General features: G+C 35.7%; 2 protein-coding genes across 3 annotated transcripts; one reads left to right on the forward strand and one right to left on the reverse strand.

Annotated features, from left to right (window-relative positions):
• Positions 1 to 241: 241 nt before the first annotated feature.
• LOC125469294 (double-stranded RNA-binding protein 4-like) lies at positions 242 to 4572 on the reverse strand. Of its 2 annotated transcripts, none has more exons than XM_048566474.1 (6): positions 4116 to 4572; positions 3678 to 3854; positions 3112 to 3347; positions 2783 to 3002; positions 2209 to 2388; positions 242 to 754 (listed from the first exon to the last, which is right to left on the reverse strand). In XM_048566474.1, exons 1-6 carry the CDS (start codon positions 4417 to 4419, stop codon positions 447 to 449), a joined length of 1425 nt encoding a protein of 474 aa, XP_048422431.1. In that variant the 5' UTR covers positions 4420 to 4572; the 3' UTR covers positions 242 to 446. The 2 variants fall into 2 exon arrangements, with proteins under 2 accessions (XP_048422431.1, XP_048422432.1); XM_048566475.1 differs by having other exon boundaries at positions 3687 to 3854; positions 4116 to 4570.
• A 1823-nt stretch (positions 4573 to 6395) lies between these two features.
• Positions 6396 to 8570, forward strand: LOC125469297 (zinc finger CCCH domain-containing protein 2-like). Its single transcript, XM_048566484.1, has one exon. The coding sequence runs from the start codon at positions 6773 to 6775 to the stop codon at positions 8105 to 8107; it is 1335 nt and encodes a 444-aa protein (XP_048422441.1). The 5' UTR covers positions 6396 to 6772; the 3' UTR covers positions 8108 to 8570.
• Positions 8571 to 14482: the final 5912 nt, after the last annotated feature.

Raw genomic sequence — 14482 nt, forward strand, 5'->3', positions numbered from 1 at the left:
ATTAACCAAATTTCAACAAGAAACCAATGAAAAAATCGACGTGCATAAGCTGTACGAAAGAATTGGCAGAAACTTCTCCATCTGCTTCTATTTGCAAATCCAATATTATCTCCAGCTTTCATCTGGTTCTTTCATGTAACCTAGTTTTTCAATTATAAGACGCGCAAAACCTATTTTATTGGAAATGCACCTTTGATAGCAAGCATATTTACCCAAAACATGAACATAACTCGGTCTAATGTTAGAGGAAATGCATCTTAGATAGAAAAGCACATTTATACACTAGTCACGAAAGGCAACGGCTATTGTATATAGACATACCGTGTCCAGTAGGTTCATGCATGGAGCAGCACAACACAATCTAAGCACATAACTACGTAAGCTTAGCCTATGTGTCTCTCGTAGTTAAACAAGGAACTTAGTCAGGCCTATATAAACATCTTCCTTCATCTGTGTGAGCAAGCAACCCACGTTTGATCGCTCATGGGCAACACAGTGGTACCTTCAGGATATTCCATATTTGACTTGCGTGGGTAAACAGAGACCTTGTTATACATACTCCTTCTAGCTGGTGGGTCAAGAGAAGAGTCCATAATGCAATTAGTGGAGCCATTTTGGGACACAGGGCTAGCACCGTTGTTCATCTCCTGCGCACGGCCATGTACAACATAAGAGGAAGAGAATCCTTCCCCACCTGATGTAGGGGTGAAAGGTCCAGAAGATACAGAGTGTTGACTTTTTCCTTGTGCTGTTACTGTAATCAAAGAAGAAAAGCCCAGTGATTTGAAAACTTCAGTTACGTGTAAGATTGTGATATTTATGGAGTATATGAAGACAAAATCATACAAAAATATAACAAATAGAGAGAAGGATATTTCAATATCAACATCTCTTATGCACCTTCATAGTTCATACCCCATTTAAATTCTGAGTTAGTCCTGCAATGCCATGAAATTCTGTGATACTTGGGGTCTGGGTTTGTTTTCTTTACTTGTTATCGTCTCCTTTGTATCAATCGGAGTTGTAAGCACGATTGTTTGTATTAATAAACTGAATTATTAGAAGTAGTCAACTACAAAGTCAACAGAGGGTATGTACTTCATCAGACATCTAAATTACAGATTGAGATGACGTTACGTTTCTTTACCCTATGTTTGGATGAGAAACTTAAGTTCCAAGGATGCATGCACTTAATTTATTAAGAATGCATGCACTACAAATGTCTTTGGAGCACATTTGTAGTGTTTCCGTAGTAGCTTTCATGTACATGTTAATTAATGTATGCAGGAAAAACAAGTTATAAATTCAATACAGAATTTGCTTTTCTAATGAATTATACTTCAATAGCTTTCCAATAGATGCTTATTTGCATCTGAACCTTTCAAGATGCAGCAATTGTGAAGTATTCACATATGCAAGACCATGAGTACTCTCACAAATCTTGAATTTCGGCACAAGAGCTCAATTTTTTGGCATACTCTTTATAGTATTAACAAAAACATAAATGGTAAAACAACATTTCAAAAGAGAGAGAGAGAGTGGAAAGGTCTTTGTTTCGTCCCAGACATCATGGGGATTTTCTGAAAGCTAACCACTGAGTGACATCTAGAATTCTAAGAGAACCCTCCAAAATCTAACAATTGATTGAGTGAAGAAACATGAACAAATACCCCTTGAGGGAAGGGATGCCCATTTTTGCCAAAAAATGGGACTACACTCTCAGCCGTCTGATCTGTTTTAATGAAATCGTGCGGCTAGAAATATAACATGCCTTAATACCTCATCTGAATAGTAAAAGATGCCAGAAAGTTCTCTGCCTCCTCCATCGACAAAACCTATTGGGTTCTGAATGGGTTGAAGGATCTGGTTCTCGGTCGTGATTTTATTTATTTTTTAAGCTTAAGGTAACTATTAATATTTTCACAAATAAAAAGAATTTGAGCTGTCCAACACAAATGCAATTCGTGGCAAATAGAGAATAGTTGCTGCTACTCTCCTTAAAACCAGAGCTCCTTTCAGAGAGCTGAGAGTTTAGTTAAAAAACATAATAACTGTTTAATCAGACCTTTATAGCTAACCAGCACACTCTAATTTGATGTACTTATTTTGTCCCGACAAAAAAAAAAAAAAAAATTGAAACATATGAAAGCAATGATAGTACAGCGGTAGGGTATAAAAATAGAAAAGAGTTTTCAGGAAAAACAATACCATTATTCTCCTTTTTCTTCTCTTTAGTATTCGTATTCGGAGACAAGATCGCATGTGCATTACGCCTGACTTGTTGATGTTGAACAGAAGCTGGATTTGACTGGGAACTTGAAGATAAGATCTCTGAAGCTTCTTGCCCTTTCCGAGAGGACAGGACCAAAGGTAGCTGACTTGATTTACCTGAAGAGGAAGGTTCAGAATGTTGTGAAGCATACAACACATCTATTCTTCAGCAAGTGTGAGGATGCGTAATCTTTTGCTTCTCCATCTCATCAGATATTATTTCTAATGGAAAAGGTCTTGCAAAGCACATCTTGTAAAAGAATTATTGCAAAGCACATCTTGTAGATATGAAACTGAATAAAGTCCATAAAACCTATAAAAAAACATATTTCATGGAATTTGATGTAACAAATGCATTGAAAAAAACAAACACAACTTGAATAAATAAAAGAATAGAAGTAAAATAACTGTTTTAAGCACTCAACTTCCATGGAGAAACATTGTAATAAATTACAAAGAATATAAATACCCAGCAGCTGACACTAATTTGAAGTTAAAAAGATACACTTACGCTCTCTCAAGGTATAGTAAGCAACCTTTGCTGCACTCAACTCTGCCAGCTTTTTGCTTCTTGCTTCTTGACCCATAAAAGTTTCTCCTTCTATCTCCACAGATGAAACAAAAACTGGAATGTGAGGTTCGCCAGACATCCTTGAGCTATAGATTGGTATAGAAAAACCTTCCTTCTGAATCAGTTCTTGTAAAAGGTTTTTGAATAAACCAGAATCATCCTACGGAAAGAAAAAGAGAAAAACACACAAAGATAAAAGATATTTAGAGATGCTCTAAACTATCATATTTAACAAAAACACGAAGAGCACATAATACATAAATTTCCACCTCTTGAACTCCATTTGGAAGAAGGGACATTAAAGCAGCTTTTGCAACTGCATGCTCAGCATCCTTCAGTGTGGGAAGAAACTCTTGACCCTCATATGTTTGTCCATCAATAGTTACCCTACACTTGAAACGACAGTTATGTGGTGGACCTTCCCGCTCACAAGAGTACACAGGTAGAAGCAGATTTCTCTTTTGTGCATAAGTTTGCAGTTGATTCTTGTACAAATGTTGCAAATCTATACCCCATATTAGAAGAGTATTAGTTGTAAATCGACTTAATGATAATCAAGACGAAGTTCAGACAATTCACATACGCTAAAGAATTTAAGGCATTATATGCTTGTCCCATTTATGTTTTGCAAATCCGTTTAAATTAGCGTTTAATTTTCAACAGTCTCTAGCAAAGCTAGCTCCAAAATTGAGATAAAAAATGTTATTTCTAGGCTCGGTTCCCACCAATAATTAAATTAAAGGAGAAGCTTCTGCAAGATATCTTTTTTTTATTTGCAAAATAATCTTCAAAACGTTAAGGCTCATTGAAAGGTGGCATTCGCCTGAGAATATACCGATCTTACCCGACAAGGTGGCATTCGCCTGATAAGCAGCACCTGATACGTTACCACTACACTGAAGTGGCAGCTGAGGAATCTTTGGTTCCACTATCTCTATCTCTTGAGTCTTCGGTTCCACTATCTCTATCTCTCGTGTAGTATTGGAATCTGTGGCCGGGGTCGAAGGAAGCGCTGGAATAACAGAACCCATATGTGAAAACAAAGTAATATATTGAACTCAGTTTCGAATTAGACATAAATTATCTCCTAGATAATCAAACTCAACTGGTAACTAACATAGTTAATCAACCTTCCAAATTTCGGCATTCAATTGAGGATATGCAAACAGGATTAGGAAAATAGAAAAATCCAAAATACATGTAAATAAAGATTTCCTTTCATAGGCAGAATTATCAAGTAAATAACGGCGTCGTTTTGGGATCTAGCGTATACCTGAGAACGAGGAAGCGGAGGAGGAAGAGGGAGGACATGGTTGAGGGAAAGAGGAGGGGCTGGGAATGGGATTCCTGGGTTTGGGTTGGGGATTATCAGAGAGGTGGTCGAATGCGAGCTTAGCAGCGTCGTTTTGGGCTTCTTTGGAGGACCTGAAGATATCGGCAGTGTGGAAGTCGAGGCCGTTGATTGTGACGGTGGCGGAGAAGCGAGGGTTATGGTCGAGGCCAACCTTGGTGGAGTTGTACTCCGGCAACCGCCATTTCCTTTGCTGGCAGAGCTCCTGCAGCCTGGATTTGTACATCCTGCTCTTTCCTTTTAGCAAATAACAATGCAAGCTCTATCGTTTCTTGCGATGGGAAATGGAATATATATGGGAAAAGCCTTGTTGATGCGGTTTACTCGACTTCTTTTTTTATTTTCTTATTTCATATTCGTTTGGTTGCGAATAATTGTGAATTTCAATTTCTGAGTTTGCTGCTTGCTTGGTTATGTTTTTTTCGCCTTCTTGTTCAAGTTAACTAATTTGGGCTTGGGTTGTGTTCATTTGTCTTTATTGGGCCTTGTGATGGGCATTTCATTCACAAGATTGGTTTAGTTTTTGTTTTTTATGTTCGAACACTGTAAAATGTCATTTATCTCTCTTCATTAGTACGATGTTGCTACAACTTAGTATTATGATTGAGTGATATTATTTTTTCTTGTAACTAAGAAGTCTTTGAATCGGATTTGTAGATGATGACTTTAATACCAATTTATTCCCCTTATCCGTATTGTAAATCAGTCGTCGTAAAAAAATTTAAAAAAAAATTTAGTTTCTGGTAACATTAATTTAACTCGCAAGCGTAGCATGGGCGTGGAGGACATACCTATGATTCTATGTTTTAGTAGATGTACTAGTAAGATTAATTTCTGTCAACAATTAATATTTTGTATTTGTTCGGCTTATAGTGGATTTGTTTGTGACTAGCAAAGTGCCCGAAAATTTTCTCTAGAGGATAGGTTTAGTTTTACCTCGTGAAAATTGTCGTACACTGTGTGTTGCTATTTTTTTAATGTTAGTTCATGGTTATAAGATTGTTTTAATCTTGCATTTGCATTCTGACTTGAACGAATTTGTGTGTACTATTTTAGGGTTGGTTTGTAAGTATGTTTAAAATGGCTGAAAAAATTCTTTTGTTGAAAATATTTTTGAAATCAATTCTTAGTAAAAATGAAAAATAAAGTTTAGAAAAATACCTAAAATACTTTCTGTAAGAAGCACCAGTTATGTAGTAATTGTGCGGCGCGTACTTCCACTTCTTCATGACTTTCAAAAGTCTTGTAGCAACTGTGTAGCTCGTTCTTCCACTTGTTCTTGACCTGCCGTGATTCAGGACAAATCGTTTCAAAAAATTGGTATGGAGTTAGGCGGCCGCCTAGGATGCGGGCTAGGCCTCACCTACACGGCTTTGAATTTTTTTTTTTAAATTACTTGTGTGCTTTTTTATTTTTTAGTTTCATGGTGGTATACTTATGGAAATGGTGTACCAAATTTGCAAAGGATGGATTGACTACAAGTTCATCCAATTGTGAAATGAATTGGAGAACTTTTGAGGGGATATATACAAAAAAAAAAAAAAAAAAAAAAAAAAAAAGAAACAAGAAATAAACTAAATACAACAACGTTAAATAATTTAGTTTATGTCCAATCCAATGCAAGGATCATGAATAAAAAGAATTTAGTTCATCCAAGAATACCTCTCATTATGATTATATGCTTACTGTTTTTTAAATATTGTACTTGTTGGATGGATGTATTTGGTGTATTCTTCTACTTCTATTTTTGCATTTTATCATTCTTCTATTATCCATACAAATATAGTTTTTTAAGTGTAAATAAGCATTTATTTACAAGATATATAATAAATTTACATAAATCCGCCTAGGCCGTCTAAGTACTAGACCCCTACCCATCGCCCAACTAGTGTCTAGCGTTTTTTAGAACATTGAGCCTGGTAGTGTGTTACCTTTTTATGTTGCTTGTGATAGTAGCTAACCAAAAGTAAAGACAAATTCAAAAGGCTAGCATTAAAATTCACAAAGTCTTCCAATGTAGTTTTTCTAACATTATCATATCCTAATTTCTGACCTTAATGTCTTACTACAACACATACGAAATAGATTCTTCGTATTAAATTTTGTAAAAGATTAAGGATTGAATCTCGTATTCATTCCCCGTGTGTTTTTAAGAAATAATATACAACTTTAACACCTCTTTATGTGCATGTAATGTAATAGGTGTAGGCTTCTGAAACCAAATCCAAAAACATGTTGTGAGAAAACGGAGATGCTCCAATAAGCAAACACATAGCCAAGCTATTGCGTGACAAGTGAATTGTGAAGCTGCCACATACCCTTTTTGCATGCTCAACCCTAATGCTATGCAGCCACGCATCTCTCTGCCCATCCCCCTTTCTCTGTCCTCGTCATCGATCATCCCTCTCTCTCTCTCACTAAGCTTCTCTCCCTCAACCACCTATATAATCTACCCTCTTGTTCCCCTCTCATAAACACCACCACCACTCTCTCTCTAGCTAGGGAATCAATTCGGTTTATACACACACGTTATTGTTATTATTGTTAATTAGGGTTTTCATCCATCATATCAATCAGAGATGAGTAGTGTTTGCGCCGAGCAGCACAAGTTCCACCCCTCCCACCAGCTCCTATCATTCAAGAAAACCCTCCTCAGGGACACCAACATTGACGTCCCACCGAGGAAGCTCCTCACCAGCCGCAGCCCCCAAGAATTTCCCTCTTCTGACATGTACGCCGCAGCTGACTGCGGATCCCCGCGCTTCTCCTCCGTTGACGAGGCCCTCCTCCGTAAATTCCTTCCCTACAACACCGGCTCTGATGGCTCTGATGACTCTGATGACGACGAGGTCGATCCCTACTCCTCCGACCACTTCCGCATGTTTGAGTTCAAGGTCCGCCGCTGCAGCCGCAGCCGCAGCCACGACTGGACTGACTGCCCTTTTGCCCACCCTGGAGAGAAGGCTCGCCGGAGGGACCCGCGCCGTCATAACTACTCAGGCACCGTGTGCGCGGACTATCGGCGTGGATCATGCAGCCGCGGCGACAGCTGTGAGTTTTCGCACGGAGTCTTTGAGTGCTGGCTGCACCCGGCGAGGTATAGAACTGAGGCTTGCAAAGACGGGAAGAACTGCAAGAGGAAGGTGTGCTTCTTTGCGCACACGCCACGTCAACTTAGGGTTTTGCCGGCGGATCAGGTGCTTTCCCCCATGGCTAGTTCCAAGAAGAAGTACCACCTGAACAACTCATCGGTGGGATCGCCCCGTTCCTGTTCGAACAACAATAAACAGTACTGTTGTTTGTTCTGTCATTCAGCAGGGGCGACGTCGTCTCCAACTTCGACTCTGTTGGGCGGTATGTCTCATCATTTGTCGCCGCCTGTGTCGCCAGCAGCTAAACACTACTCGTCGGTGGACGAGTTTCATAATTCGCCAGTTATGTCTCCCTGTGGTGGGTTAGGGTTGGGGGGTTTGGATCAGGTGCATGCAAGCACATGTGGGTTGATGAGCTACAACGAAGTGGTTGCTGAGCTCATGAGCTCCTTGGAGGCCATGAAATTCCATGAAGCTGCCGCTGCCTCTGCTGCAGCTTCTCAGAAGAGGTGGGTGGACGTTTCATTTGATATGAATATGAATTATGCTGCTGCTGATGACGATCTGCAGCAGCAGCAACAACAGTTTATTCATTCGCCGTCCACTCCGAGCCCAAGCCGACCATTTGGAGGCGGAGGAGGACGCGGAATCAATTTTTTTGACTGGGATGAAAATTGCTCATCAACAAATGGAAGCTTATTGGGTTTTGATCGTGATACCAATATTCCCATTAACAATAAGGAGATCATTAACGGAGGAGGGTTTACCTCAGCCGGTGACTCGGACCCGGATCTTGGCTGGGTTAATGACCTCTTGATGTAAAGGACTTTGGTAACTCTCTGACTGCCATGATTTGGGAGCCAGTTGATCATCATCGTGTGATGTGAAGGACGGACGGACGAGATCCAACTTAATAAAAGATGGATGGATGGATGGCGATCGTATCTGTCCATCCCATTCCCAGGCCAACTGTATATATTGCATGCTTCACCAGCCGTACGTACGTACGCGTATGCATACGGAATTGAGCCGTACATTATTAATTGTTGCCATTATTTTCTGTTTATTTGTTTCAATTAAGTATTAATTGTTGTTAATTTTTTCTTGGAGATGCTTTTGTCTTTTCTGAAGTCGGACGCCGAGTGTATTTATAATTAGCTGATGAGTTGATGATGTTAATTTCATGTATCTATTTGATATTGAAATGCTTTGGAGAGGAATTATCAATCAATAATATTCATATATATATATATATATATATATATATTATGCAGTTTCTATTTCACAAGCTCTCTTTAATTAAATTTGGTTTCTTTAATCTTCTGCCTACAATTGATATTTGCGTGTCAAACCTAATCAGCCAAGATGCATAGGTGGCATGGAAAATCTTGATTAGCTACTTGGCAGGCATGCAGCAGTGTTCGTTTCTGGCTTGATTTTGGATTTTCATTTATCCAAATACAACAAACACCTTGATTTGTTAGTCACCTGATAAGATAACATTGATGGGAACAAGGGGTTGCAAGCACAGCACAAGGCATACACCCTTAATTTCCCTTTTGATCCAAAACTACGCACTACTCATACCAACCAACTACGACTTGCATTTACATTCTCAAAGTCAAGAAGTTAATAAAATAGTGATTTATTTTACTGAAAATGTGACTTTACCCCTTCAGACTCAATTTTTTTTACATAAAACCCACAATAATATATTTTTCTAACAAAAACCCAATGACTAGCTCCACCTAATCAAATTACCTAATCGAGATTGTGCGTGATATTTAATATTATTTGGATTCCCCAAATTACCCTCAGTTAAGTCATTATAGCAGTTTATGTTGATATCAAAATTAAAATGGAAAGCTTTTTTAATTTTCTTGTAACGTGTGTAATGGCTTTGAAATTTTAGTTGACGTAGGAATAAAAATTCAAAACGTTTTGAATTCAACAATAAATTTTCAGATTAATGTACCCTATTGCGATTTAATAAAAACCATGCTTTTGTTTTCTTTAAAACAAAAGGGGTAAAAAATGATGTGTCTAGTATGTTTTGTTTTATTTTTCGAACATCAATGTACCTATTTTTTTTGTTTTGAAAAGATTAGTGTACCTACTTAGTACTAATAGTTTTGGTCATTTTGAAAAATAATGCACCTGTTATTAAATTTTTGAATCTGGAAAATATAGGTAAATTAATTTATGTAGGCAAATTAGTATTAGATTTCATACATGTTTATCATGGATCCTGAGCCTCTATTAGGTGGCATATTGTTAATATTTCTCATATAAAATATATTTATCATTTAAATTAGTGAATCTACAAAATATAGGTAAATTAATTTGTATGGGTAAATTAGTATAATATTTCATACATGTTTGTCATGCATCCCGAGCCTCTATTAGTAGGCATATTATTGGTATTTCTCATATAAATATACTTATTAGGCAAACTATTGATGTTTCTCATATAAAATATATTTTATTATTTACATTAGTGAATCTACAAAATATAGGTAAATTAGTATAATATTTCATACATGTTTATCATGCATTCTGAGCCTCTATTAGTAGGCATATTATCGATATTTCTCATATAAATACACTTATTAGGCATACTATTGATATTTCTTGGATAAATATACTTATTATTTAATCAACAAAATATAGGTAAATTTGTTGGTATAATATATTAACAGTATAGGAGCTTGTTGCTCATCATAATTAGGGTGAGTTATGATAACCTTTATTGACTTAATTAGGGAGTTGTGGCATAAGTTGTAAATATATTGTAACAATAGGTCACTTTTTTGCTTACATGTCAGTTTGTTTGAAAATTGGGTTTTATTTAGAGACTTAAATTTATATGGGTTTTTGTTTATGAAATGTAATTTGTCCGGACTTATATCTAAAGAACCCTTTATTTTATGGTATCCAAAGAAGTTGAATATTCTCAAAGTCAAGAAGTTAATAAAATAGTGATTTATTTTACGGTATCCAAAGAAGTTGAAGTTCCATCGTAAATAAATTGAAAATACGAGAGCAATATGATTATTTATTATAATTGGAAATACGAGAAGCAATATGATTACTTATCATAAGCACATGCATGGTACTGTATTTCTCAATATACTCTCAACATTCAAACTGAAGAGAGATTTTTTAATGTGATCGGAAAATAGAGTGATATACTACGTGTCACTATACAAATGGGAGGAATGTGTGTTAAAAAGTTAATAACTTAAAAAATAAAATTTCTCACCACTTATATAAAAATACGTGATGTACCACCTGTGTTCCGATCATAATGAATTTTTTTTCCAAATTGAACTTCTTTGTACCAAATTAACAATTTTGATATCTATACCATCTCTTTCTTTTTTTGGTGAGTCCTTCAAATAAACTAATTTGAGGAACACTTCGTAGGGTTCTATGTAACTTCTTTTAATGATTCAAATTATCTATATTTTACCATCATGCATATATAAGTCATCCTTAAAAAAATGGGACAAATTCGTCTTCATTAAGACATCCAATTATTGGTAAAGAAAAAATAGCCGAACACAATAAGATAATCATTTAATATAACCATCACGTGTTTTTTTTATTTGAATGACTTTTGTTGAGATGATCATCAAGGAAAGATCTAAAATTTACGGCTGGATTGCAATCATATCTGTAGTGTCTTACAAGAGTGTCATTTTTTTTTTTGGAACAAACAATGTTATTTACACTAAGAGAGAGGAGGATGGGCTTAGTCTCACCATGGGTTAGCAATAATGCGGTTCAAATTCGTTTTTAGCGAGAATTGAACCTAAGACCTCTTACTTATGAAGTATTACGTGGCTTCAAATGTCATTTAAATAAGCATACTTTGAAACAAAAGTTGTCCTTCGATATGTGAATACATATGATCCCTTCTACTAGTTGTTGGAAATTTTGAGTAGAAATTTCATTGTCCTACATTGGTCATTCCCAAAAGGTTTCCTCACTTTATAAGGCTTTGTCCCTTATAGAAAGTGATTGGAGCATAAAATTAGGCTCACCCTTGGGGTTGGGTTTTGGAGTGTACTAATTAATTGATAATTAATTAATATATTAATTAATTATCAAAAGATGGGCCTTGGGGCTTTGAAAATTAAATTCTTTAATTAATTATTTTTAATTAATTTCGAATTTAATTAAATTATTTTTTAACAGACTCATTTTTTCAGATGAAGTCTGAAGCCAATGAAAAAAAACGCAGAGAGCACATCACCCCTCTGAGAAGATCTCCCAACGGATGCATCCCTTCCTTATACCTATTGCAAACATGCATAATCATATTATAAATACATCCATCCATCTGCATGGCATTTAGAACACAGAAAATACAATTCTTCTTTTATAATCCAAAACATCCTTATTGAGAGAATCACATAGAAATTGGCCAGAAGTTAAGTTTTTCGGTGCTGGAATTCTGACTTGATCGTTGAATCCTGATGAAGCAGATGTCCGTAGAACTACAAGCATTGAGTAGGGACGAAATTTCTGTTTCAAGGACATTGCGGTATGCAAGCCTTAATCTTCAATATTTCTGTTCAATATTATTTCATTGTTCATACTCTATTAATTTTCTATTTGCATTTTTTATTTATTAGCATATTTAATTATATCATAGATTGCTGACATATATCCAACACTAGTGAAATTTTCCACGTTAATATTATTTATTTTACAAGTGTTTCACAAAGTTTGAATTATACCACCATTTACACACTAAAAAGAAGAACAATTAACAAATGAAAGTAAAACAAAATTAACTACAACTTTTTTGGGATAAGATTTATAGTTTCTATTGTGCATTCATTCAATGGATCATATATCACACCGAAACGGCCATGAATATTGTGAGTAGCATGGAATTCAATTACTAAATCGTCATGTAAAGCATATAAAGCTTTATTGTTCTGGCAGAAAGCAATCATGTTTATGCACTATGGCACGATTGAGTTCAATCCTCATCGATTCTCTTTCTTTCTAACAACTAACTATTGAACTCAGTGACGCTATTGTTTGCAAAAAAAAAAAAAAAAAAAAAAAAAGAAAAAAATGGTCACTTAGAGCATGAGAATCTTAATAACGTTATTTATCAAAAGTAGATCAAGGGAACGATGGATGTACTAGAACACTCTGTTCTATATGCTCCCTAGGAGGGATACTTATCTGAAGGACAGCTGGGATATATGGTAATGGCAGGGAAATACCCCATGAGTCTCTGTAGTCCGTACCTAAGAGAAAACGAAATTCAAAGGAAAACAAATGCAACGCCCTTTTCTTGTAGGGTTGGTTTGTTGTTGGCTGCGTACTGGCTATAGGTGCAATGCAAATTATGCAATGCGCAATGGTCCCTAGTGATTGGTTTAGGTGATGATTTGTCAGATACCACTTAAAAATAATACAAATGGTGTGGGGCGGGAGGGGGAGCAGCCCATGCTGAAATCCAATGACGATATCTGCATTATATAAAATGAATTCATCGTTATTGTATTACTTTGGTCTATTTTCATATGCAATGTAATGTGTAAAACTTTTTTAACATAACGTTATATTATTGAGTTGAAAGTCAACATTACATGATAAAATGACGTCGTTTCATCTTAGTTTTTTTACGTGTGTTGATGCCCCAATCTCAATTTTCATTTGATCTATATATATATATATATATATGTATGTATGTATAGATGAAGCCAGAAGGCAAGAAAGTGAATAATTCATAATTCTAAAAATACTCATTTCTAATTAGGATTTTAAAATAAAACAAATTCTATTTAAAAACAAAAAAAAGAAAAACTACCACAGCAAGACTATCATTTTTCTTCTTTATTTATTTTAAATAAAAAAAATTATTTCAGAACAAAAACAAAAAGAATAAAAATTGCAAGTGAAGGAGCAAATTGTCATACAATTGGAAAGAGGATAGTTTCTTCATCCTCTTTTTTTTTTTTTGGTTGTTTGTTTGTTTGTTAAATTTAGGTTTGGGGACAAAAGCCCGTGCCATGCTCATCAGACCTCAGCAATGCTCGTGACAGAATTTATTAGGTAATATGTATGGCTGACACCTGTAAATGGGTACATTTTGTATAGGTCCTGGTAATATGTATGGCTGACACCTGTAAATGGGTACATTTTTGTATAGGCCCCTTGTGGTGTTTATCGGATTTGGATGCTCTCCTGAGCTAATGGAGAGGATCCTCCTGATCCATTATCTTGGACCGTTGGATTTTTATCTAACGGCTACAAACAGGAGGATCATTTTAAAGTTACAATAATTATAACCGTTGAATAAAAATCTAACGATTTACAATGATGGGTCAAGAGGATTCTCTCCATTAGCTCAGGGAAGGATCCAAATCCGTGTTTATAGATCAATTTGTCTCCAGAGGCAGAAACTTTTATGGTGACTCTTCTGACGTTCATGCAGATAATATGGACAGATCAAACTTTGTGAACTCATGCATTGCATTTTGCAAGTAAATAAGGATGTGTTTTTTATTTTTTTATTTTTTTGTGCTTTCCTTCTTCTTTCAAACTGAGAAAACATTACAAAGGAGATCATCCGCAGTTTCTAAAATAACATAACATCTAGAAAATTATTAAAACAAATACGTGAATGATTGTAGATCTTCTTTCACCTTGTATTTTTTGAGTGATGCTAAACTCATCCCATTGTATTATCCCTCCAATCACTTTAAAATATAAATGTCATTAACAAATATGTCTTCTCTAATATTTGGTCAAAGGATAAATTTTAGAAATTCATAAAATTGTTGCAGTTAAAACTAGAGACGAAACCAGAGATCTGCATGGATGGGGGTATCCTCAAACAACAAAGTCACGAATTAAAAAGCTCAAGAATGTACCAAACAACAAACTTAATTCATAAGGTTTTTCATACAACATATTACAATATCTATTGATGCGTTTTTATGTTTCAAGTGTTAAACGATAACCTTATTACCAATACCATCAAACATCGCTCTCTCTATAACAGTAACCATGTTATCATTCATCCATTGATCTTCCTTACAGTTTCACAATCTATCTTTATAAATTTCTTGGGCGAAAATGGTTTTTCAACAATAGAAGTAGCATATGGAAGAGTTAATGCTACTATTACAAACAACTAAAAGAGTACATTTTTCACAACCACAACCA

The sequence above is a fragment of a genome, unplaced genomic scaffold (genome assembly GCF_019419815.1).
Source record: "Pyrus x bretschneideri cultivar Hongxiangsu unplaced genomic scaffold, Pyrus_bretschneideri_v1 Contig41, whole genome shotgun sequence".
NCBI lineage: Eukaryota > Viridiplantae > Streptophyta > Magnoliopsida > Rosales > Rosaceae > Pyrus > Pyrus x bretschneideri.